General features: G+C 46.6%; 1 protein-coding gene across 1 annotated transcript in view; it reads left to right on the plus strand.

Moving 5' to 3' along the window:
* GLI2 (GLI family zinc finger 2) overlaps positions 1 to 23,968 on the plus strand; it is a 185,443-nt gene that overhangs the window by 149,769 nt on the left and 11,706 nt on the right. The window contains exons 5-10 of the mRNA XM_041406384.1: positions 429 to 620; positions 9,515 to 9,716; positions 11,816 to 12,029; positions 13,418 to 13,531; positions 16,636 to 16,767; positions 20,267 to 20,416. Of these exons, the coding sequence (XP_041262318.1) occupies positions 429 to 620; positions 9,515 to 9,716; positions 11,816 to 12,029; positions 13,418 to 13,531; positions 16,636 to 16,767; positions 20,267 to 20,416 (1,004 nt within the window). The remainder of the gene's footprint in view (positions 1 to 428; positions 621 to 9,514; positions 9,717 to 11,815; positions 12,030 to 13,417; positions 13,532 to 16,635; positions 16,768 to 20,266; positions 20,417 to 23,968) is intronic.

Genomic DNA, 23,968 nt, shown 5'->3' on the forward strand with positions numbered 1-23,968 from the left:
CCTAGTTCTATGCATTAGACCTTGGCTTTAATTTCCTCACGCTGCTATCGGGAACTGGGCTGCATTTGTCTTTCCTTCCTAATAGGCAGGGATGTTAATGCTGACAGGGTTACTGCTGTCGGCAGCCTGGGCCCTCTCCCCCCCTCCCAGGGGTGCTGGCTGCGTCCGAACGGGAGGATTATTAGAAGGGGGAACGAGAGATTGTTTATAAATTTGCGGAAATGGAGGAATGCAGAGGCCCCAGCCTGGTCTCCTTTGTCCACAGAAGCACGCCCAGGCGCACGTCACGCGCGCCCTACGCGGAGCCGTGCGGCTGGGGCTGGCGGGGGGCGTGGGGGGAGCCGGGGCCGCCAGCGTCAGCTCCAAGGTCTAACACTGCAGTGGGAACCTTCTCCCCATGTTTCTCTCCTCGCCTGTGGCTCCAACAGTGGCTCATGAGCACCTGAAGGAACGAGGCCTCTTCGGGCTGCCCCCGCCACCACCGGGAGCCAACCCTGCTGACTACTACCACCAAATGACGTTGATGGCCGGCCACCCAAACCCCTATGGGGACCTCCTCATGCAGGGCGGGGGAGCAGCCAGCACAGCCCATCTCCACGATTACCTCAGCCCTGTTGATGGTGAGTAGCAGCTTGGGTTCTTCCTGGCATGGCTGAAATTTTGGGATGGGATGGGACTGCCCTCCAGGTGGAGGCTGCTGAGTCTGGTCACTGTGCCCTGCTGGAACCTTTGGGCACTGCACTATAATTTTTGGCTCAAAAGGTCACCTCCTTCCATAAGTATATATAAAATATACATAACCTAAAATAGGTGCATTCTGGTCTCTTAGGGAGGGTGGCATGGCTGCAGCATGGGTAGGAGATGGGCTGGTCCAGCAAGCTGGGCATTGCTGCTGTCCTGCTGCATTGACCATGGGTGACCAGAGCGTGCCTAGGGACAAACTACATCTCTAGTAGTTCTTCCCCATCCCACCCTGTGTTTTGCCTGCTTGGTGTCTGGGGTGAAGTTGGGCCACGTGCATGCAAAGCTGTGCTAGGCACAGTGGACATCTCATCTTGGTTAGGACCTCTCAGGTCCACAAGGAGAGAAAATACCTGAATGGGGAGATAGAGTGGAAAGAATATAATAGTACTTTGAGCAAGGAAATTTAAAAAGGCAGGAATGTGGTATTTGTGATATCATTGTGTGTTATAAACTCAGAAAACTCTCTCTCCTGGCTACATGAAGAAGAAATAGAGTCATGTTAGGCACTGCAGTGCTGAGTCACCCCTGTGGCCTGACTGCTGTTCTGGGAAGAGTCTGTCTGGAAGCATATATGAGGTCCAAATGGTTTTTAGAGCTGTTAGAAATGCCTTTCCTTTCACTTCATTCTACATCTTGCAAGAACTGGGGTTGTACAGATATTACAGAGGGCAGTTTGAGGATTACTTCTGCTGCAAGAAGGAGAAATCTCAGCTCAACTTTCAGATTCGGCATCTGTTTCCTGGGATTCTTTGGATTTGCCTGTGGACCATTACAATTTTTGGAGGGGAGATCTGCATCATTTCATTACTGCTTCAAAGTTTCTGTTGTTGAGCTTTTAAGATGAAAGACTTTGTGGTCTTGCTGCTTCATAAAGTGACTGGTTTAGAATGATAAAAGCTGTTCTGGCTGTTCAGTGATGGGAGTTTACAGATACTTCTAATGGAAAAAACAGTTTCTCATCTGTGGCTGCTGTGGAAGTTTTACCTGAACAGTCATTTTGTGCTGCCAGTTCCTAGATTAATTTGGAACCTGGATCCCAGTCAGAGAGAGCACAAGCTGCTTGGTACCATCCTGCCCTCTAACACTCGAAATATATCAATATATCTCAGGCTTTTCTGCTGCAAAGCATCTGGTCAGTAAGACTGGTCTGTATTCTCTCCCAAGGGTTAATGACTGTGGTTATAGCAGATGGATGCAAACGAGCCCTGCCAAGTTCTCCTCGGGCTCATGAACAAGACTCCTTCCTCCTTGCCTCCTTATTAGTCCATCTCTGACCAGCAGTGCCTCACTGAAGTGCCAGATAAACAACCAGTGAGGGAAGCAAACACAACTGTTTTCATGGTGGTATAGTCTGGCTCCCAGCACACCAAGATGCTCATCCTCTGGTTTGCTGAAGATCAATCTTTATCTGAGGTACTGAGATACTCCCCTTGGCAGAAGACTCTCATATTGTTTGCCTTCTCCTGAAAACAGCTCTAGAGTGAATCATGTATCAAAGGTCTCAGTTTCCTGCAGCCAAGCTCATAACCATGATTCACTGCGGAGCCAGGGCTCACCAAGAATTTATTACGATCTTTCGAAAAAGCTTTGTTGGTGATTAACTGGAAAACCTTTTCTGGGCCTTCACGTGTTCTGCGTGAGATGGAAACTTGAACAAACATGAGAATGTGGCACGAGACACTACTTTTTAAGAATGTGTAAAAGAGCACCAGTCCAGTACCAGTCCATGTGCCTGGGTTTATCCATCATCCAGAGAAAAGAGAAAATTGTACATTATTAAAGCAGAGAGTAAAATGGATGGCTCTGCAATGCTCGATGAGGAGACAGTGTCTCCTTCTCTTTTTAGAAAGTTATTGCAAAAATTTGAATCAGCTGGGCCTAAAAGTAAATAGTTGAACAGATAATTTAATAAAGCATCCTCTTATGGTGTTTTTCTGAGACAACAATATTAGTAGCATGCATAAACCCCAGCGAGTCACCGCCTCGCTGCATCTGTCATTCAGAGAGCCCTTTTCTTCCCAGTCTGGGAACCTAGAAACTTTACAAGAATTAGTTTGCTGAAAATGCAGGTAGCTCTTGTTAAACCACATGCAGCACCATCATTCATCTGTGATAACACTGGCACCTGCAAAAGGAAAAGCAGGAGATAAGCATATATTAAATCTGGCCTTTTCAGTGTCACATCACTTCCAAATATCTGCAGGTTGGTCCATGGGAGCTGTGGACACGGGCTATGGCGGTTCTTCCACAGACACATACCTGTGCCTTTCTGGTTCCTGTAATTGCGTTTCTCAGAGAATTTCTCAGCGCCTTCATGGTTTTTGTCAGTGTTTTTCACTCCATCACATGTCTGAGGTCAGGAAAGGTAATAGGGTGTGAATGTCAGCTGGAGCTCGTTGGTGCCAACCCTGTGCCAGGTCGGCTGAGTTGGGCTGCCCAGAGCTGCATCTCTGCTGGGTTTTCAGCGTACAGCTAGAAGAAGTTAAAGCTAAAGAAGTTAAAGACCAGATTTAAGTTTTATGTACCAGATTACTATGGTGTTCAGGCCAGTCCCAGTGGAGACTAAACAACTGTTCAGTTGGTTCTCCTGTTCTATTTCCTCATCCAAATACGGACTCAAAATCCAAGAGTGGAGTTTGAATCTAGTCTTAATCCTATTTTCTGGAAAGCCTATTCTTTCATATCAAAAGTTAATCACTTTCTAATGTCACAACATTGCTGATGGGATACGTTTGGGACTATCTACAGGTTCTATTCACCAGACCAAAACAATCTTTTGCATTTCTTTTTAAGAAGTAGTGCTACATGGTAGATTATTCCAGGTGATGAAGTGATTGTGTAAGAGCATCCCTGAGGCAGGAAAGACTGGTGGGGAACACAATGACCCTGGAGATGGCTACCACTTTCATGTTTAGTACTTCCAGCTGCTTTTTCCCTTAGGCACAGGGCTTTCTGTGATTACCCTCAGCCCTTCAGGAGGAACCATTTTCTCTCAAGAGGAGTCCACCCACACTGACTTGATGCTGCTGCTGTTCTAGCCCTGTACACCGGCAGATCTCAAAGTGCTGTACAAAGCAAAGCCATTTCATCACTGGCGACCACAAAGGAAAAGGAGACCAGTGAGCTGAGTAGTGGCAGCTTTAGGAGCAAGATCTTTGGAATAAGGCCAGGGTGGAAATTAGAGATCATCTTTAAGTCCACCACTTTGCACAGCTTTGAGAGACTGATTGGGTTGTACAGGCTGAATAAGGGAATGGGGGAAAAAACATCTTGAGCACAAGTTAGGTCCAAGGTAGACCCTCGTGTCAGGAAGGCTGGATAGATGTGTTTGTGCAACAGTCACCAATAGCAGGGATGACCCTGCAGTGCTGTCATTGCATTTTGCCCATTTCTGGAGCTAGTGGGGGGACCTCTACCCTGTTTTTTGCTGCCTGGTGCCACAAATGGTGTCACAAATGTCTTGATTCACAATCAGCAGTTTGAGAGGGAAAAGGCTTTGTTCAGTGCAGCATGGCCAGCAGCTGGCACAGTTGCCGGGGATGTGGGCAAATCACAAAGCAGGACTTTATTTCCCCAAATCAAACAGTGATTCAGCTTCACCAGCCTCTTTCAGCCGGTGTTGCTGGAGCCTTTCTCCTTGAAGGAAGTGATTTAATAGCCAGCAGGGTAAGGAGCAGGGCTGGCAGTGCAGCTGGGTGGTGACTGCAGTCCGCAGGCACGTGGCCGGGAGAGGTGAGCTCGGGACTCTGTCCAGCAGGAGAGAGCAACTGAGGAGCAACTGCTCCATCAGGACAAAAGCAGAGAGCCGAGCCTCAGGGGGACCTAGGAAGGAAGTGCTTCCCCTGGGGCTGGAGGGACAGCAGCCCTGGGTTTGTAGGCTGGATGTGCTGGATCACAGATGACTTCCCAACCAAGCCAGCTGTTGGCTACTCTGGGTAGACGGCGCGCCCTGTAGTCGCTTCCTTAAAAATTCTCAAAGGCTTATTTTTTTTTTCTGTTTTCTTTGTCCCAGCATAGAATGGAAACTTGCTGAAATCACAGAAAAGGTTCAGAGAATGGGAAACAATTTCCCACCCATTTCTAGCCAGCAGTTCTGTTTTCCTCCCCAGAAAAATATGTGCAGAAGAGAGCAAAAGTCCCAGAGCACCCCATAAGTGCTGTGTCTGGAATCCTGCTGCACTCTGGTTTCTAAAGAATTCAATTTACATATGCAAGTTGGGTCGACTAAACAGTTACCTTGTGGGTTGGGAGTAGAAGAATGCAGCCTTGTCTTTCAGCTAGGATTTGAGGGAAGCATTAGTATTCCTTGAACTGCAAAGTTGATCAGCCTATGGAGAGAAGAAAGAAGAGTCCCAGGGCAGTGTCTGGTGCCAGAACAAATGTCCAGCATCTGCTGCAGTCTAAAAAAGAGGTGTGTTGCCTTTGCAGAAGGAAAGAGGGGAATAAGGAACTGGTTACACAAAGAGTGTTTGTAGTTTATTGCCGCTTATCAGTTACGGGACCATCCTGTGTTTTTATAGGGCCCTTGGTTTTAATTTGATGGTGGGAGTGGGGGGGATATTTGTGTACACTTTGGATGGAGTTTTCTTGGTGAATGGTGAGGGAGAGGGACCATTTTGATAACACAGTATTTATCCTGGGCCTTGGCCAGGGGATGGAGGGGAAGCAGTGGCTCTGGCCAGGTTTCAGTGAGGCGGGAGGGGGGGCAGGCAGGGTGTGAGCCATCTGCAGCCCATGTGCCTTATAGGCTCGCATGTTAGGGAGCACATGCCCCTGATGATCCTGTGCTGTTGTGATCACAGCAATATGTTTGTCTGTAAAGGGTTGCCTGAAATTTCCTTACCCTGGAGGAGCCTCCAGGGAGCTCCCACTGAGTGCCTGGCGTTTCCTTTCAGGAGGGCTTTGCTGCCACTATTCCTAGTGTGACATAAGGTCTGAATTCTCACTCCAGAAAAAAACATCTCTTGTAGAATCCCTCTGATAGCGCACCGCCACAGAAGTGGTCAGAGCAGGAACCTCTGCTCCCACCTCCCAAACAAGTTGGGATCTGATCCTGGCCTTGGGCACTGGCATCAGGCACCAGAGTTGGTCCACAAGCTGCCACATGTAAGAGCTGACCATTAATCCTGTTGTGGATTAATCGAAATTTGGGAGGAGTATCCCAGTTTCTGAGCAACTTGTGGATGTGATAATTCATAGGCACCACAGGAAAGTGCCAAGGATACTCTTTCTTCTAGCAAAGAAATTTAGACTTCCCTCCCAGCTCTGAGCTGCCTGGGGAACTTCCCCCGACATATTTTCCAAACATAAAAAATTCTTTAAACTAATCCTGTTCATTTGAAGAAGTCAGCATTTTTAAAGGGGAGAGTAGAGAGGAGTGTTAGTGATAAATGTTCCCAAAGTTTTCCATCTGTGTGTCTGAAAAATGGATCCCGCCTTTAGTTACTTCTCTGGGCACAGTCCCTGCTGAACAGTTGTGTGTGATTTTTCTTTTGGAGCAACACTGGACCTCAGGCAGCAGAGGGCTTCGTTTATGTGCCCCAGTGGCTGTCAGTCAGCCTGTGTTGGACACCTTGCTTTGTACAGCCACACAAATGCTGACCACTGCTGCTGCCTGGTACCATTTAACATTCATGCTCCATGTCCTCAGATAAGAAGATTCAGATCAGGCAAACTTTATTATTTAGAACAATCCCAGTGTTGTTAATCTGCTTTGAAATAATAATTTTGAAAATATCCTAAACTCCTTTTTCATTTCCCAGATGATTCTCTTCCCAGGCACCTTGGGCAGGCTGTCATTAAGAGAGGAATTGTTCATCCATAGCACAATTTTAGGTCACAGCTTTCTGTGGAAGCCTGCAAGACCTAAGAGGCTTTTGTGTAAAGCATGAGCCCAACCTGTTGGATCTGCTATCAAACATTTCAGTACTTGCAGGATCTAAATTAGAGTGGGCACTGACACAATGCATATTACTGGTTTTGGGCTGGAGAATTCCCAGGAGAGCTTGATAATCTGACATCTTTCCACAGAGTTTTACACGGGCGAAAAATGACAAACCTGTGTGCAGCAGAGAGGAGTGCCCACATCGTCTGCACTGCTAAAGCCCAGATTTCTGTTGGACATCAGGTCTTCTTCCCTCTGCAAATTAATGGGGACCAATGGCTGATCCAGCACTGTGAGCATAAATCATGTGAAGGAAGAGCGAGAAATGAGTACAAGACTTTTCTTTCTATTTAGTAATTTATCAAGGGAAGTGGCACATTAATAAACAGATCTCCCTTGAGATGTGGGAGTAACAGAGATAAATATGACTGTCAAATCTGGCCTGCTTCCTTCTGTTAGAGAAGGAGGAGACTGTGGGAATGCAAATGCAGGAAGCAATATCTATATCTGGAAATACGCATATTATTTGTAGGACAGAAATCCTGACAACTCATCTGAGATGGGGCCCCATCGCACTTGGTGCAGTATGTACAGAATAAAATACAAGCCCTGTCTAAAGGAGCTCATCTAAATAGATGACACTGGGAAATAGGGATACAGAAAGAGGCAGCAACTTGCTCAAGGAAGTGTGGCTGAAGAGGACTGGGAGGAGCACCCAGGTCTTTCCAGGTTGTGGTGCATGTATTGAATCAAGATTCCTTATGGCCAGAGGACCATTATGATCTAGGCCCAAGCAGCCTTCATGTTGTTTGTTCCAGGGCTCTGGCAGGGCTCAGATTTCAGGAACCAGATGTGAAGTTTGGGAAGTCTCCATTTCAGTCTTTTGGGCCAGCCTTTGCTGAAGCAAGTTCATTTGCACAATTTGGTTTTGTCCACAGTGGCTCTACAAAGTGGCTGCATCTCTTCTAGCTTCCAGGGAAGTGTCACGTAGAGCTAGACTCTTCCAGCTGCAAGCATTTGGGAAGTTTGAGCCTAGTCCCTCCAAATCGTGGAACAGCTTTAACACTCACAGGGTGTTTTTTATAGACTGCTGCCCTTTGTGTTTGCTGTCTGATCTTTGAGTCGTGTTTTCTAGCACCTCTGCTCCATGAGGCTGCTCAGTGTAGTTGTAAAAAATATTGTAACAATGTGTTGAATATATGTGCAACAATCTGATTTTTAAGAGAAATTCCAAGTATTGTCAGTTTTTCGGTAAATGCATTGCATCTAACAACTCTTGAAGCTGCTTAAGTGTAGAACAAAAGTCACAAGAGTGCTTGGTTCAAGTACCAACTTAGCCTTGGATTTCCAGTGAGGTGTTGGGCAAGTCATTTATCTTGTGCAGTGAGGGTCATTATGGGCACTGAGGATGCTGATACTAAACCCCATTGATTACACAGCACCCAGGCATGGTAATGGCAGAGCCAATTTGGTACACGGGTGGGTCATGTGCAAGCTGGGACACTGCGACCCAGCCACTGGTCTCAATGAAATGCTGACACAGACTCCTGTGAGCCAACACAAATCAAGGAATTGTTTGATCACACCAGCAGGACACATCTTACCTCCTTCTACATCCCAGTCACTCTCTCACATACCAGCGCTGTCGTCATTATGGAATGTTCATGCTCTTACAAAGTGCCAAGCTTGTATTTGGTGATATGCAGCCAAAATCAGTGCCTTCAACCAGCTAGAGGAAAATGGCTCATACTGCCTGTCTGGGCAGTTCAGTGTTTTATTCACAGCATTTAATAAGATAAACTCATAGCATGCTTTCTGGGGAGACATCACCGGAAAAGTCAAGTGGTGATACATTGCTGTGCTCATCAATTGAAGGAGCTGGAACAGCTGAGCCCTCCTGCACCCCTGGGTGGATGGTAGGGATTGCCAGCCAGGACCCATTGCCAAGTGCTATATGTTACCCTCAGGTTTTTATTTTTTTTAAATACACAATCCAAACACTGCTTTGCTTTGGAGGGATGAGTCATTCCAGGCAGGGTTTGGATCTAGTACCCTGGTACAGAGGAAGATTGTGGTATGGCCCATCTGCAACTCCCTTCCACGCCACCTTAGAGATCTGCAGGTGGGTCAGGCCTGGGCAGAGTTTCCTTTGGGTGAAGTAAGTCGTTCCAGTTAGCAGTGCTGAAACACTGAGGGATGCCAAACTTTTACAGTAGTAACCCATCATGTGTTGCAGATCCATAAATGGGCCTGGCAGGGTTGGAAATTACTTCATGCCTGAATGATTGACAATTGCTAATAGGGTCCAGGCACTGGCAGGTCCCCTCAGAGGGGGAGAGCTTGAACTTTGTGCCTGAGCTGCCAAATTGGTTTTCTTAAAACTCTTAATTTACTTTCAGGGTTTCTGGAGCCTCGCCTCCTTCATTAATTGGATGGTCAGCACTGTGCTCATGCTCGTTTGGTTTCCGTTCCCCCACGCACAGGCACACACTCACCATTTGCAATGGTCGCCCGGCTTGGATGTGCAGCTCCCCTGGCCTGCTGCTCCTGACACCGCGTCAACAGGCATGGCTGCACTCATGGAAACCTTGCAGGCCTTCTCCCTTTTAAGTTAATTTAGTGCCCATGAAAGGGGGTGATGGACAAGATTCTGTGTCCCCTGAGGACAGCAAAGCAAGCGGGCATTCATGGCGCTGCCCAACCCCTGTGATTCAGCGCCCAGAAGAGAGGAGACCTCCCATCAAAGGGCACTTGGTCTCTGAGCTGCTCCTGGGTCCTGAACATCCCACAGCAATCATGAGTGCAGCAGTTCTCAGCACTTCCAGCCCGCCTGTAGGAAGGGAGCAGCCCTTTGGTCTTGTCTGACAAAGCCTCTCTTTCCTGCAGTGTCCCGGTTTTCGAGCCCGCGGGTGACTCCAAGATTAAGCCGGAAACGAGCCCTGTCTATCTCCCCGCTCTCTGATGCCAGCATTGATCTCCAGACAATGATCAGGACCTCCCCAAACTCTCTTGTGGCATATATCAACAACTCCAGGAGCAGTTCAGCAGCGAGTGGCTCCTACGGCCATTTATCTGCCGGGACAATCAGGTAAAGCTCTGGGATCGGCTCCATTCAGCTGAGGAACCATCTGCACGAAAGAAGGGATGATCCTTCAGCAAGGGAGAGCTTCCCTTCCTTGCAGCCTCTGCTTTTGTGCATCAGGGCTGTGTAGCATAGTAAATCAAAGCCCCCATCTGGTATTGCATGTGGAAGGGTATTTTGTGGCATTTGGGGTGGGGTTTCTTTGGATGGATTGGGGTTATTGGCTACCACGTTTCCAGTAATTACAGTATGATCATGCCTCCCTGCAAGCAGAAACAGATAATAAATTTATCATAAAAAATGCTCATTGTGAGCAGTTTGACTGGTTAAGAAACACTCTGATTTAAGAGATTGCCCCAAAGTACTCTCCAAATTACTGGCCCACATTTAGAAAAAATGTTGCCTGGGTGCACAGAAGAGCCTAATTCTAAAAGCATATTTAAACCAAATCTAAACCCTTGAGTAAAGTTTTGTTCAAATCTTAATTAAAAAGCACTTACATTAGGCGGCTGACTGTTGTCAATCCCTACTGTGATTGCTTCACCCAAGTTTCACAATGTTATTATTCTTTTTGTTACTTAACTGTTAAAAATGTTAGATCTAATTAACACTGATGTTGCAAAGCAGAGGGTTACAAAGATTATGCATGCTTAAAACTTGTGGGGGAAAACAGAGATGTTCTTATTAATAAGTGTAGCATTAATTATGTAAGCTATTTTATCCAGCAGCATAATTTAGAAATTGACTGTAAAATCAAACATAAGGCTGACATAAACAAATTGCAAGTTCTTATCTGGTAATCATATTTTTTTCTAGTCTTTTTACCTGTTGTCATTAGCTGCACATACCTGTAGCATCTCAACTTATACTCAGACGTTAAGAGTAATACCTTGTATTTTTAACCAGTCAGTGGAGTCCAGGGACTGACCTAATGGTCAACTTTCAGCCTCCAAGGGAATAATCAACTAATAATAAAGAATTTGAACCCCTTCTCAGTGTTCTAAAAATATATCCTAAATGTCAGGATTTGTAAAATGGGTAACATATATATAGCAGCATAACTGCCAGAAATTTGGTATGAAAAGACTTTTTTGTTATTATTTTAACAGCATCTTGGAGGCACAAATGAAATAGTCTCTCCAAAAGCAAAATTGGTTATTAAGCGTGTTTCTAATTATGGCCCTATTTTCTGAGCACACACACCTTGGGCAGTTTTTGTGGTGAAAATACCATGAGGGTAAAGGTTCAGGGCAGCCACTTCTTGAAGGTGGCAAATAATGAATTTTTGGGCAGTCTATGGTTCGTGAATCATACATGTAGAGTTACCACAGAGCATCCTCTGTGCTTCTCTCTCTCTGCCCAGTGGACTTGCCCCTGGGAGTGAATCCCTTTTTTCCAAAAGGAGAGCTTTGCTTTTACTGCTCCCCACTGCTGCATCCTCTCTCAGACCTGTTGCCCCACTTACTGCCCAAGCAGCCAGGAGCGAGTGGTGTTCCTGGTCACCGCTGACCTAGATTGGAGATGAACCAGTGACCTACTTAGGAAGGGTGACATGCTTAGCAGTCCCCTGAGCCAGCACTCCCCTCACCTGAATGCAGAGTAAATTGCGTGGTTTTGGACTGTGTTAAGTGTGGATACTTATTCATCCCTGCTGTAATCTGGGCCAGGTGAGCCAGGTGATGCTTGTTTTTCATATCCAGGTTAGCATAACCCCAAAGCTGCAAGTTTGCAAAAGAGGTCTGCCTGGGAAAACCCAGGAGCCTTAGGGGCTGCAAAGCCAGATTTGCCCAAGTCCCATCCTCTTATGAACTCCCAAGGTCTTTTGTTGGGCTTTTTTACAGAGTAAGCAAAGAAATCAAGATCAGTGTAATGCTTGTGTGAAAATGATTCACAAGTTTGCTGAGGCAGGTGCAAGTCAAATCGTGACTTTGCGGTAAAGCAGGCAGTCAGGCTTATCCTGGCATTGGAGGCATCTATCTGGGCATTACAGCCTGGTTCCTGGAGTCTCCTAGAAGCCAAATTTGAATCAGTGACTGCCTAATATGGTAAATATTGTTTAAAATAACTCCTCATCATTTCTCTTTCTCTTTCTCCTGTTGCTGCAGTCCTGCATTCAGCTTCCCCCACCCGCTTAACCCCGTGACATACCAGCAGATCCTGACCCAGCAAAGAGGCCTGAGCTCAGCCTTTGGACACACTCCTCCCCTGATCCAGCCATCCCCAACCTTCCCCACACGGCAGCACATGGCAGTCATCTCCGTGAACCCATCACCAGCCCAGAGCAGCAGCAACAACAACTGCATCTCCGACTCCAGCCAGGTAGGGACAGCCATCCTGCATGGCACGTGTGGAAATGGAGGCACCTTCTCCATGGGACATGGACTTCCCCTCATGGTGATTGTGGGAGTTTAACAATTCTCTTTTGTACTCACTCTGTCCTTTTTTGTTGCTTTTTCCTTTTCCTGGCAAGTGTTTCCGAATTAGTCACAGACAAATTTTGCATTCATCTCCCTTCCTTGCATCTACCCTTGCAGAAACCAAAGGCTTTGGTCTATCAAAGTATTGAACACAATATGCAAGGTCATCCTAGGCAGGAAATCTCCTTGAACATGCTGTGTCCTATGAAATTGAGAGAAATCTTCTTTTTCAGTAGGTTTTTTCTCAGTGTGTCCCTGCTGTTGATTTTTACTACTAAATTTTGCAAAACCAGGGGCCAGATTTTGAAAACTAGGAATGAGATGCCACGCCTTAAATGCATCCTTACTAATACCTGTGAGCACACAAGCACATATATGTGTGCACAAGGCCTGCATATGTACTGAGTTAGTGAATATGCCTCGCACATTCTTAATAATTTTTCTTTTCCACGTACTTTATTTCCAAGTCTGAATTGCAGTTGCTTTTCTCCCCGAAGACTTACTTCAATGTATGTAACTCCCATTTCAATTCGTTGTTTTAGTAGTATCATACTGAAGTTTTAAGACTGGTATATTGTTTTAGGGTTTCTCATGGCTGCTGCACTGCAAACTCTGTTATTGCAGGTTATTTGATTGATTGTTTTTGTTTTCTCCTTACAAACTGGCTAACAAAATAATGTGGCTGGAAGGAGTTCTGCCTCTGTCTAAAAATTTGCAGGACCAATCTTGAGCAATTAGCAAGAGTATTTAAAATGTTAATGTTCTAATTTTATGCACATACAATGGGATGTTTTTTTCTCCTGAAATTGTTCTTATTTTTTAAGAGCTCAGCAAATTAGACACATAGTCTTTCATGGACACAGGATGCCAGAGCCCTCACTTATAACCAGAGCCCCCGGCTTCCCCCAGGAATTAATTTTCTCAACAAATCATTGTGTCACATTGAGAAATAAAACTGGCTTGGGTGGGGGTTGTATAAGGCTTTGATGGCTATACCATGGACTGGATTGCTCTGAAACAGAGCAGCAGTGGTGAGGCCACGCTCGCCAGTGAGCTGCAGAAGCTGGGGCTGCCCTTGATTCTTCTTACCCCTCTCTCCCATCCCTCTGCCTTACACAAACCCTCATGAGCTGGTTTTAATATGAGCCCCAGACCAACCCTGCTTTCCCCTGCCCCTCCTGATGCTCAACCTTGACTGATTTTTAAGTTGGTTTTCAATGAGGAAGTGGGCCACTGTCTGTGTGTCGTCCCAAACCCCCGTGCCATTTCTTGCCTGGTTTTCTTTCCTAGAGCAAGCAGAGCAGTGAGTCGGCCGTGAGCAGCACCGTCAATCCAGTAATTAACAAACGCAGCAAAGTCAAGACTGAAGTTGAGGGCTTGCCCCCAGTGTCCCCAAACACACAGGTAACCTCCCTGCTGTGAGCCATGTTGTGGGGTTGAGGTGGTGAGCTGCTGGGTCTCATCTTTGGGAATGATCCTCTTGGCATCTTTTGTTGTAGCTGGGTTGCTCCAGCAAAATCTGCCAGGCAGGCAAGTGTCTCTTGGAGCACAAAGCCCAGGAAGGGACAGGGCAGAGCTGCAGTGACTTGAGTGAAGCATTCCATGGGTACTTGGGACTCAGCTTGCTGTTGCTGTGCTTGGATAGGAAAAAAAGGAGAGAGCAAATATATCAAGTGCAATAATGTAAAAATGATGTCTGAGTTTTCTGTGCTGCAAAGCAAGCAGTATTAGTGTCTCAGAGCGAACATAGATTATGAGGGAAACTTGCATGTAGGTAGAAAGCTTGCAAAAAAAAGGATGACTTCTTGATTCAACAAGGAATTGCTCCTAGAAACATCCTTTACACTGGTGACACAACATTTGACACCAAGAAGGGCCCAGAGGCCTTTGCTTTCTTTCTGAAGCCCTGTGATTGCAAACTGCTTAATGGCTGACAGTATCCATCTGACCGTCCTTTATCACAACTGTAAACTATCAGGAGTGCTCTGGGCACTTCATTTTCATGAAATATTAAGCCGTGTTATTGTCAAGCGAATGGAAGAGTTGATGACAAATTTCTCCTTCTGCCCTGGTTCAGGAGCAGGTCTCAGCATGATGCATGGGGACAGCAACGTGTGCAGTCATCAGGGGGCTGGTAAAATTGATGAAGATAGCATATCAGGGAAAGATAAACATGCTGTAGTCAGCACGATTAGGGCAAAGAGGCACCTCTCTGGAGCTTTGAGTTTAGGAGTGCATCTACACACTGCTGCAAAATCACATGCCCTGAAAAACCAATCTGGCCACCTCCTGGCCTAATAGGGCAATGTGTTTATTTCTTCCAGCAAATGAAAAAATATTTGAAAGCCATCATTTGCTTTCTCAAAGCATGTGTTAGTGGAGGAGCTGTGGGACAGACAGCTGCTTGCTCAATGGCTGCCATCCTCTGTGCACTGCTCCATGCAAAGCCATGTGCGCCCAGCTTGGGAGTGCTTGGATAGCGCCAGCCTGGCTCACCCCTGCAGCCCTGCTCCAGGGGTTTTATCCACTGGGCCTTAAAAACACTGAAATTGGCACTGAATGGAGCAGTTTAAAGTAATGCAATGAGATTTTATTAGAATAGCAAGGTGAAATTAGGGGTAGGAAAATGCATGCTGATCATCTAATAGTTCCTAATGAGGCAGTATGTGAAGTAATTCCCCAAGAGACGTGTAGGTTCCACATCTTGCAGTATTTCAGTATTGACTGGGAAATTACTAGAAGGCACCATATAAAAGCTCATTCTTGGCGAGGAGAACAGATTAAAAAACTGAATATAGTGGGTGTCTACTCTGGTCTAAGCAAGAAGAATTAATTAAATTTAGAAATTCCTTTTCTGCAGGAGACCGTGCTGAAAAGTTGTGTTACAGTCAGTTAGTAATTGACTGATCTACTTTTTGCTGACTATGAAGTTATCTATCCCCAAAAATGTGTATGTTTTGTTTTGGAAATGCTGCATTTGAAACACCTCATGTGAGTTGTGGTTTGGGTGTTTGCAATCCTTGGCAAGACAGTATCTCCCATGATGGCTTGTGCTGTAAAAAATACAATCAGACAAGATTTGTGGGACACAGTGAGGTACCAGGCATGAGGGACCTGAGTTACTGAACTTCTGCAGTGCCACAAGAGAGCTCCAGTACAGATTCAGACTAGCATTGGACTAGCTAGAAATGAAACAAGTCAATCATTTTCAACAAACTGAATTGTTACGGTTCTGTTTTTCCAACAGTAAGTATAAAAATTTTGGCAAAGTAAGATTTTTAGTAGAAAATTACAGTTGTCTGGGAACTGCACTTTGTACAGAGACAAACATTTTAAAAAATCAGTGTTTAAAGCTCAAACAAATAGGAGTGGCAGGGCAAAAAAAGCTGCTGTTTGAACTTTCTCAGACTATAGCTCTGCGCTCTGGTATAGTTTGAATCTCCAGAAGTCTTTCTGTAAATTACTACAGTTTCCTGTCCCAACAGCCACCTTGCAATATATATTTTTTTTTAATAAGAGTTAATTAAAACAAATCTCTTCTGTCTGAAGGTGTCCTGGAGGCAGGATGCTTTGTGCTAGGTAACAGTAGCATCTGGGAGGAAAGGGAATGAAGGGGGTCAAAACCTACAGAGTTTTGTCTTGCTAGATTCCCAAGCCAGTACTGGGTGCTGATGGCCTTGTCTGTAGTGCAGGTATTGACGCATGCAGAGTTGACAGTTGTCCTTACTCACATTTGTACTAACTATGTTGTATGTTGCACTGTTGTGTAGTTGCCCATGCTTTAATCCTAGCAGCCAGAACAAAAATCTTCTGCGCTTCATTTAGCACTGAGGAGCTGGCTAGACAGAGAAGTTAAGGAGAGAGCTCACAGTGTAGCCAGCATAAAAGTAACTCATTTATGAGTCCAAAGTCCCAGAAGCTCTGTTCTGCAACCTACTCTTCACTGGGTCTTGCTGAAGCTTTCCAAATTCCCTTCTCAGAGAACTGCTTTGAGAGCTCGACACTTTGTCCCTATGGAGCATTCTGCAGGCATAAATCTTTGGGTTAGGTATCATTTTCTCATCTACTGAGAGATGCAGAAAACAGGAACCCCCTGCCCAGCCCGTGTCAGGTGAGCGTGGGCTCTGGTCTCTGACTGCCCTGTGATTTCTTTATGCTCATGTTTCTCCACTGCGCCCAGATCAGTTGTTTTGCTCAAGTATAGAGTACAACCAAAGGTCAGAAGCCAGTTCTTTCCTTTTTTCAGTTTTTCCTGGGACTGCCCATGACCCAGCTGAATCCAGGCACTGCTTCAACAGTGACTTCGGGGTGTTTCATATTTTGTTGTCAGCTCTGATCCACTTCTGCCAAAATCCTGTAGCTCCTTATTTCACAGTAATTGTGGATGTTATGTAGCCACAACAAGCATGATTTTGTGATCAGTTGATACTTGCCCTGTAATCTATGAGTGATGGAGGAATTCAGATGAAAGAAGTTCACCTTATACAATGCACCGTTATGTGTTGCAGGAGCATCTGACAGACCTGAAAGAAGATCTTGATAAGGATGAATGTAAACAGGAGCCTGAGGTTATTTATGAGACTAACTGCCACTGGGAAGGGTGCACAAAGGAATATGACACTCAGGAGCAGCTCGTCCATGTGAGTAATGGTTGGGAGGAAACCCCAGCGATAAATTTGGGTTTCTGTGCACTTGTCCTCATTTTTTATCACTAGCTGCTGTACAGCCAGAGCTCACCCTGGGAGCTACTAAAGGTGCAAATCAGAGATACGGTGTGTAAACACTGCCAAAGCAGGTCGCTGCTCCCCGAGGAGTTCAGCTGAAAGAAGCCTCTCATAGATTATGTGATATTGCTCCCTTCTCAGCTGCTGAGGCTGCACTTTCAGTCTCCCTTGTGCATGGCCCAATGACAGAAGGCTCAGTGCAGAAGGCTGGATCAGAAAATGGGGAAAGGGGCTGAGCCCTTCCCACCGAGGTACACCAGCTATGCATCAGGGATCATCTATGCTGTACTCAGTCCTAGTCCAGCCTGGGAAAGCTTCTCTAATGCTGCTGTTAATGAGCTGTGGAGCCATATCACTTAGAGGCTGTTGACCTGCTCAGCTCGTCCCTCCCACAGAAACAGAGCACTTTCAGACTTTGGAGATATGCTCCAGTGTCTGAAGTACAGAAAGTGGGTTGATTTTCTAAAACTTGGGCAACAGGGCTTCCATAATCACAGTGATGTTCCCAAACCAGTGTCAGAAGTGCTCTCTGAAGGATCCCCAAACCAAGTCATTAATCAGATTTTCAGTTCTAATTAATTCCAAGAACCTTTTGTATGCTTTGCTTCATCTGGGTATCCACCACTTGGTTTCCTTTGGCTTCTGGGGTCAACAAATTCCTCATCCTCTGGGAAGTGCCTGTGAAATCAAACATGATCTGTGTCCAAGTCCCATTTTGCTTCCAGCCCAACACCCTCCCAGTCCTTATTTTGGGTCTGTGGTGCGAATCGTATTTCTTTGAAGCCAGCCCATATCTGCTGGGAATTCACCAGCCCAGCAGCCCTTATGCTTGCAGCAGAGTTTTGGATTAAACACATTTTGCAACAGGAGCTGCTACTTTTTCCTTTTCCTTCAGCCTTTAGATGCTTGTCTCAAACAGGCTCCCAGCTTGCCAGGGGCCACACATGTGCAGCACACATGTAGCCCCCTTCCTGAGGGCTTGTGCCAGCTTTCACCATTTTTTATATACCTTCATTTTGGATACATTTAGATGCCCCCAAATTGGCATCAGTCACCATTTGTCCATGTTCTGCACACAAACATTGTGCAGAGGGACTACACTCTAAATTATAATTTTGGGCACATGTTCTTCTTCCATCTAAGGCAAGTGCCTGCCCATCTCTGCCAGAAGCCACTGGTTCAGTGCGTCAAGTCCTTGAGTACAGACAGATTTGGAAACAGTTTTCAAGGCCAGTTGAGCGATAAGGTGCTTAATGGGTTGCACATTGCATGCCATGGGGCATTGCTTTTTGGGGTTAAACCACAGCATGCCTGTCAGATGGGCTGGGCTCACACGTGTCCAGCAGTTTTTGTGTGTTTCCCTCTCAGATGTACAAAAAACTAACTCTGCCCAGAGTAAAGTGCAGAGCACCAGGCAGCTCAGCACAATTCCAGGGAAAAAAAAAAAAACAAAAAAAAAAAACCATTTGATGAAATATCCCAAGATTTTTCTAAATTTGGAAGGTTACAAAAATTGAGTCTTCTGTACTGTGATTACTAGCAACATGGGGTTGTGGATTTGGGATGCCCAAAATACACAGGCAAATGAAATACAGATGTCATGGGCCAGCTTCTGAGAAGGTGCAATCTCACCATGTGTGGAAAAACTCTAGTTTGTGTGCAGAGCAAAGTACATGGGTGAGCAGGGCCTGTTCCTCATACACAGTATGCTTGTGGGAGAAGTGCATGTCAACAGGGAGCAGCAGCAGTGATGACATATTTTTGCAAACATTGCTGCTGTTCCCAACCTCAAAGGTCACACTCAATTTGAGAGAAGCCCAAGCAAAGCCTTCAGCCAGGTAGGGGCTAAGGAGCTGTAGCTGAAGTGGGGTGAGCTGTGCAACTCCTCCTACACCATGTGATGGGAAGCAGATGTTGCCTAGACAGGGGGTGAATAGTGCTGAATGGGGGTTACAGTTCCCTTTCTGTAAATGTTCTTCCTCTGGCTCAAACAAGACAAAAAGGGTAAGCCTGTGCTCTCCCACACTCCCAGCATTGCTGTGCATAGTCTTGGTTGCAAGTTAGACTCCCACACGAGCAGAGCCTGGAGATGTATCTCCCCAGTCTGGTCTGGACATGGTTTAGCATGTCCATGGGTGTCTGGGAAGGTTCATCAGATTTCCACCATCTGAGGCTAAAATCTGTTGTTGTAAAACCAGAACTGTAGGCAGCAGGACTCTAAACCCATACAAAACCGCTCCCAAATCCAGGCTCCCCCAGCTCTCCCCACATACCTCCTCTTGTCTCTGGGTAGTACTGGGACCCCAGGCAACAGGACCCTGACCCCAGGATTGGACTGCAGCACACAGAACCCTGAGACTGGATTCAGCTGGAACTGTGAAGGCTGATGAATCTGTTTTAATGTACTTTTGTGTCCTCGTGCTGCCTCACTGCCCCAAGAGAGTCTCATCCCTAGCTGCAACATGTGTGTCTGGCCTTAGCCGGGGGATGAAGGCGGGGGCTGGAAAAGATCTCAGCACAAAAAAAGTCAAAACCCAAAACCAAAGTGGTTTATTTTAGGATTTCCTGTCAGTGAATATCTTCTGAAAACACAGGAGCGAGGACAGGCATTATTTTTGGCAATGAGACCCCATTCAGAGAGACAAGGCCGCCGCGGGAATGGCGCTGCCGACGGGCTGGCCCCTGGCTCTGTTTATTTTTGGCAGGGCTTCATCTGCCCTGCACTGGGAAAAAACAGCCCACTTCTCCATACCAGGGTGGATGAAGGCACCATTCTGGATCTGGCTTTTCAACACTCCAGCACAGTGTTTCATGGGCCTGAGTAATTAGCAGTAATGGAGCTCTCCCTGCTGCATAGCTCTTAGATGCTGTCATTTCCTGCCAGCCACCAGCTCTGGAAGGCAGGTGGATGTCATGGGGCCAGCATATGGACTTAGATGCATAGGATCATTTAGGTTGGAAACAACCTTTAAGATTATTGAATCCAACCAAGGCTTCTCTCCTGTCCGTCATCCTCCAGCAGCATGCCAGGAAGGGGTCTCAATTGTGTAAATGCAGCACAGGAGGGTTCACAGAAACAAAAATTACTCTGTCATCCCTGTCAAGAGTGGCATCAAGCAGCTGGGGGCACACTGAGAGGGCTCCCTTCTCCCAAAAGCTCCATTGCTTTTGCAAACCTCCCATTTTTAGCCTGCTTTGTACCCAGTGTGCTGGGTGCTGCACACCTTTGTGTGCAGGACACACCAGATGACAGTGCTGGGTCCACGTCCCTGGTGTCACCTGTGCACCTGGCACCCAGGTGCTGCAGTGCCTGACAAGCACTGGGGAGGGAACATGTGGCTCTTGGAGCACTGTGCATGATTCACTGGCATCAGCTCTTCCAGGAGTGACCTGGTTTTCCTTTCTCTCCTACCAGCACATCAACAACGATCACATCCACGGGGAGAAGAAGGAGTTTGTCTGCCGCTGGCAGGACTGCACACGGGAGCAGAAGCCCTTCAAGGCTCAGTACATGTTGGTGGTGCACATGCGAAGGCACACGGGAGAGAAGCCACACAAGTGCACGGTGAGCTGGCAGGGCACATCTCACTTGGCAAGTGGGACACCAGGCTGGGGTGGTCACAAAAATGTGGTTGCAGACATGGGCATGGCTTCAGGTAGGGCTCTGCCAGGCCAGCCACTGGCAGTGGCTCAGAGCCAGTCCATCTGTGTCTGGGTTACAGCTACTTACTTGCAGGTTAGACCCTGGGGCCAAGAGGACAAGAGGTTGAGGAGTGTGGTTGAGGTTTTAGTGGGCAAAACTGCTTTTCCTTGGGAAGAGCTATCTCAGAACTACCACAGAGATCCAAAGCAACTCAGGACAAATCACTTAAGGTGAAAATCCAGCCAATTTACTTGCCTACATCCAAGAAAGAAATCCAGTAATGCCACACTGTGGGGAGCCGCCTACCCCTGGTTGTGTCTAACCTGGCATCATCCACTACAGCTGCTGGGAATGCAAGATTCCCTCATCCACAGACCCAAGCATGCCCACATGCCTCTTTCTAGCCTGGGAATCTAGGCTAACACCTCCTGCCTCTGCTCTCCTAATGCAGAGATGAGGTTAAGCCATAGGTACTTAAACCCCAAGAAGGGCTCAGTCCCCCGACCTTCTGCATACCAGCAGCACTGTGTCTAGAGTTCAACTGCTTGAGGGAGAGTGTGGGGTACTGTTTTGTATCTCAGCCCTGTGGGTGCAGGCTCACTGACCACATGGGAGAGCTGGGCTCTCCTCCTCCTTTGCCTCAAGATACAAAATCCCATATGTGCCTTCACAGTTGGAGCCTCTCACCACACTGCTTGTGGATATAGGGCAGCCAAGGATGCCTGATGCAAGGCACAAGAGGGGGGCACAGTTATGGAGTTCAGTGACTGTGGTCAGCTGTTGGGAGAGGTGTTCACAATCTCCTTCCTCATCTCCTCCAGCCTTTATTCCTCCCAAAGGTCTTTTCCTCCCTGTCTTTTGTTATCCTCTGCTCTCTGCCTTCTCCTCCTGATGGCATTTTGTACCTCCTCTGTGGTCAGCATTGCACTGTTTCTCTCCCCAGAGTCTTGGGGATGAGTCTCTCCCTCTTCAGCAAATGTCTGAGCCCTCCTCTCATATCTGCCTCCTCTTCTGCTCCATTAGCCAATTCCAGCCCTGCTTGCTCCCTGGCTCTGCCCCAGCTCCTGCTTACAAATATTAGGATATGTATGATTTGCTTGCTGCATGACTCCTTTATCAATCTTCCAGCCTTGTGTTCATTTAATTTAGAGCATAAGCTCCCCCGGGGCACAGGGCCATGTCCTTTGTTTTAATCTTCTAAAGCACTTTGCCCAGTCTAGTGCTTTACCAATCTTCCTTAAAAGTATCAAGAAATATTGATTGTTGGTGCATACAAAGTGAGCACTGAGGGCAAGTCTAGCCTGCCCTTGTAGGCAGAGGGACTCAGGAGACAAAAACAGCATTGGCTGAATCCTCTTTAGTGCTGTGGTCAAGCAGGGAAAAACACTGCTGCACAGTCCTGCCTCAGTTTGGTCACACTGGGGCAATGGCAAGGCTGTGTTTGAGTCTCAAGTCATCCTCTGCCTCCTGGAGAACTGCAGGCCCTCCATGTGCAGTATGTTGCAGCAACTGTCCCCAAACTGGAGAACCACCAGTTCCAGATGTCTGGGATAATGGCAGTTCTGCAGACGGTGCCCTTCTGTGGCAGAGCATTCCTTGTCCAAGTCTGGCAGTGATTTTTCAAAGCAACATTGGTTTCAGACAAGAAGTTTGTGGTGTACATAAAGCTACAGATGAGCCCGGTTGCAGCCTGGGATTTGGTCAAGGATTATTCAACAGATGACAGCTAGAACTCCCACTGGCATAATCAAATCCACACATAAGAGTGGGAACAACTGCTTTGAACATGCACAGGCTGCTTTGCTGTGAAGCTTTTATTTGAAAATATGGCCTTAGAACTTTTGCTCTTAATAACTGCATTTTTGTGTCAGTATCCAGCAAAACTAGAATGGACGCATGAGTTGTCTCATGCTGAGTTCCCTTTGTTTTCCAGCAAGAGGAATGATGTATTTCAGTAACTGTAAGTGACTTGAGTTGTAAAGGATTGTTTGTACAGGGCAAGAGAAGAAAGAGATATACTGTGCTACCTCAGAGCTGTGGCATATTCTGTGGGACAAATGGGCTAATGAAAGTTGTCTGAGGAAGAAAAACTGGATCCATCCTGCCCTGCAAAAGCTGTGGAAGGAATCAGCTGTTGCAAGATGCTCCTACTGGTCCTTGAAGAGATGTGAATATCTCAAGAGCAGAGCAAATCTGCCTTTGCTGGACCTTAAAGGGGATCTTAAGTAAACCTTCTTTGCCAATACAACAAAGTTCATGGGATCAGCCTGTGCCTACCTGCTTCATGGGTTTCATGGGCTGCATGTTTGCCTCCCTGCCTAGCAGTCCCTCAGGTGCTGTGCATGTGGAGCCCAAGGCAGCAGGAGCTGTTGCTACTGAATGCAGGTGCCTTTGGCCAGACCTTTGGATGTGTAGAACCACTCAGCTGCCCATGGGAAAATCAGACATGGAGCATGACCTGCTGTGGCTCCAGTTTCTTCACTGGCAAAGACTCAAACAGAGTAATGTGAAGTCTTGTCACAACTGGACTGAACTTGTAGACATGTTCAAGTGATGTGACTAGAATACAACACATACATTACAGCAGCAGGGGCTGCTTACTGAAATTTAAAGGGTGTTTTTTGTATAGGAAGTACAGTCTGGGCTTTTCAGTGCTCCCAGATGAACAGGCAGTGCAACATTTAGCTAGAATTTGCAAGGGAGCCTTGCATTTCTTAAAACCTCCCACTTGTTTTGTCAAAGCACTTTAGAGACTCGTTGGTTGGAGGTAAAATCCTCCCATGCTGAGACAGGGCAGGTGCAGGGAGAACCTCCAGCCCAGCCAGAATGGAGGGTGGCAGGACTTTAATCACCCGAAGCCTCACCACGTCTCCCAAGCTGCTCCTTCTCATTGTGTGGGCAGCTGGTTTCCTTCCAGGAGGAAGGTTCCTGGCCTGTTTTGTCATCCAAAAATCCATCTGTCTTCAAGATTTAGAGTCTTGTTTTTTAAACTGGTAATGTCAGACAGCCTGACCACAGCATCCTCCAAGAGTAAACCCAAGCTGTAATTTGGGAAACTTTAAAGCTTGCTAGATTTCTGTTTGTGTGTTAGGGAACTGTCTGCTCTTTCCAGTGTTGGTGCTAGTGAAGTTGCAATGCTGGTCAGACCGTGGAGAAGCTGTCAGTTCCCTAGGTGGGAAGGAGGGGGCCCCTGTTTCTGAGTGTTTCAGATGCAGAGGAGTGGCACGAGGGGCTAAGAGAGCTCTGGGAGGAGTGGAGAGGTGTTTAGCACTGCTGGAAAAAAAGAGTCACTTGTTGAAATGTCAGGTGGGTACGCAACAAGGAGTAGCACCTCAAATATGACTCACTGCTGAAACTCTCAGCCTGCCTAGGGAAGCAAATTCTCCTAACAAAGTGGATGTTGTTCCCTAAAACACAAGCCCTTTAAAAAGAAGGAAAAAAAGAAAGAATGAGAAACAGATTGGAAAGGTTTAG

Source organism: Onychostruthus taczanowskii, unplaced genomic scaffold, assembly GCF_017590055.1.
Source record: "Onychostruthus taczanowskii isolate IOZ18803 unplaced genomic scaffold, ASM1759005v1 scaffold10, whole genome shotgun sequence".
Taxonomy (NCBI): Eukaryota; Metazoa; Chordata; class Aves; order Passeriformes; family Passeridae; genus Onychostruthus; species Onychostruthus taczanowskii.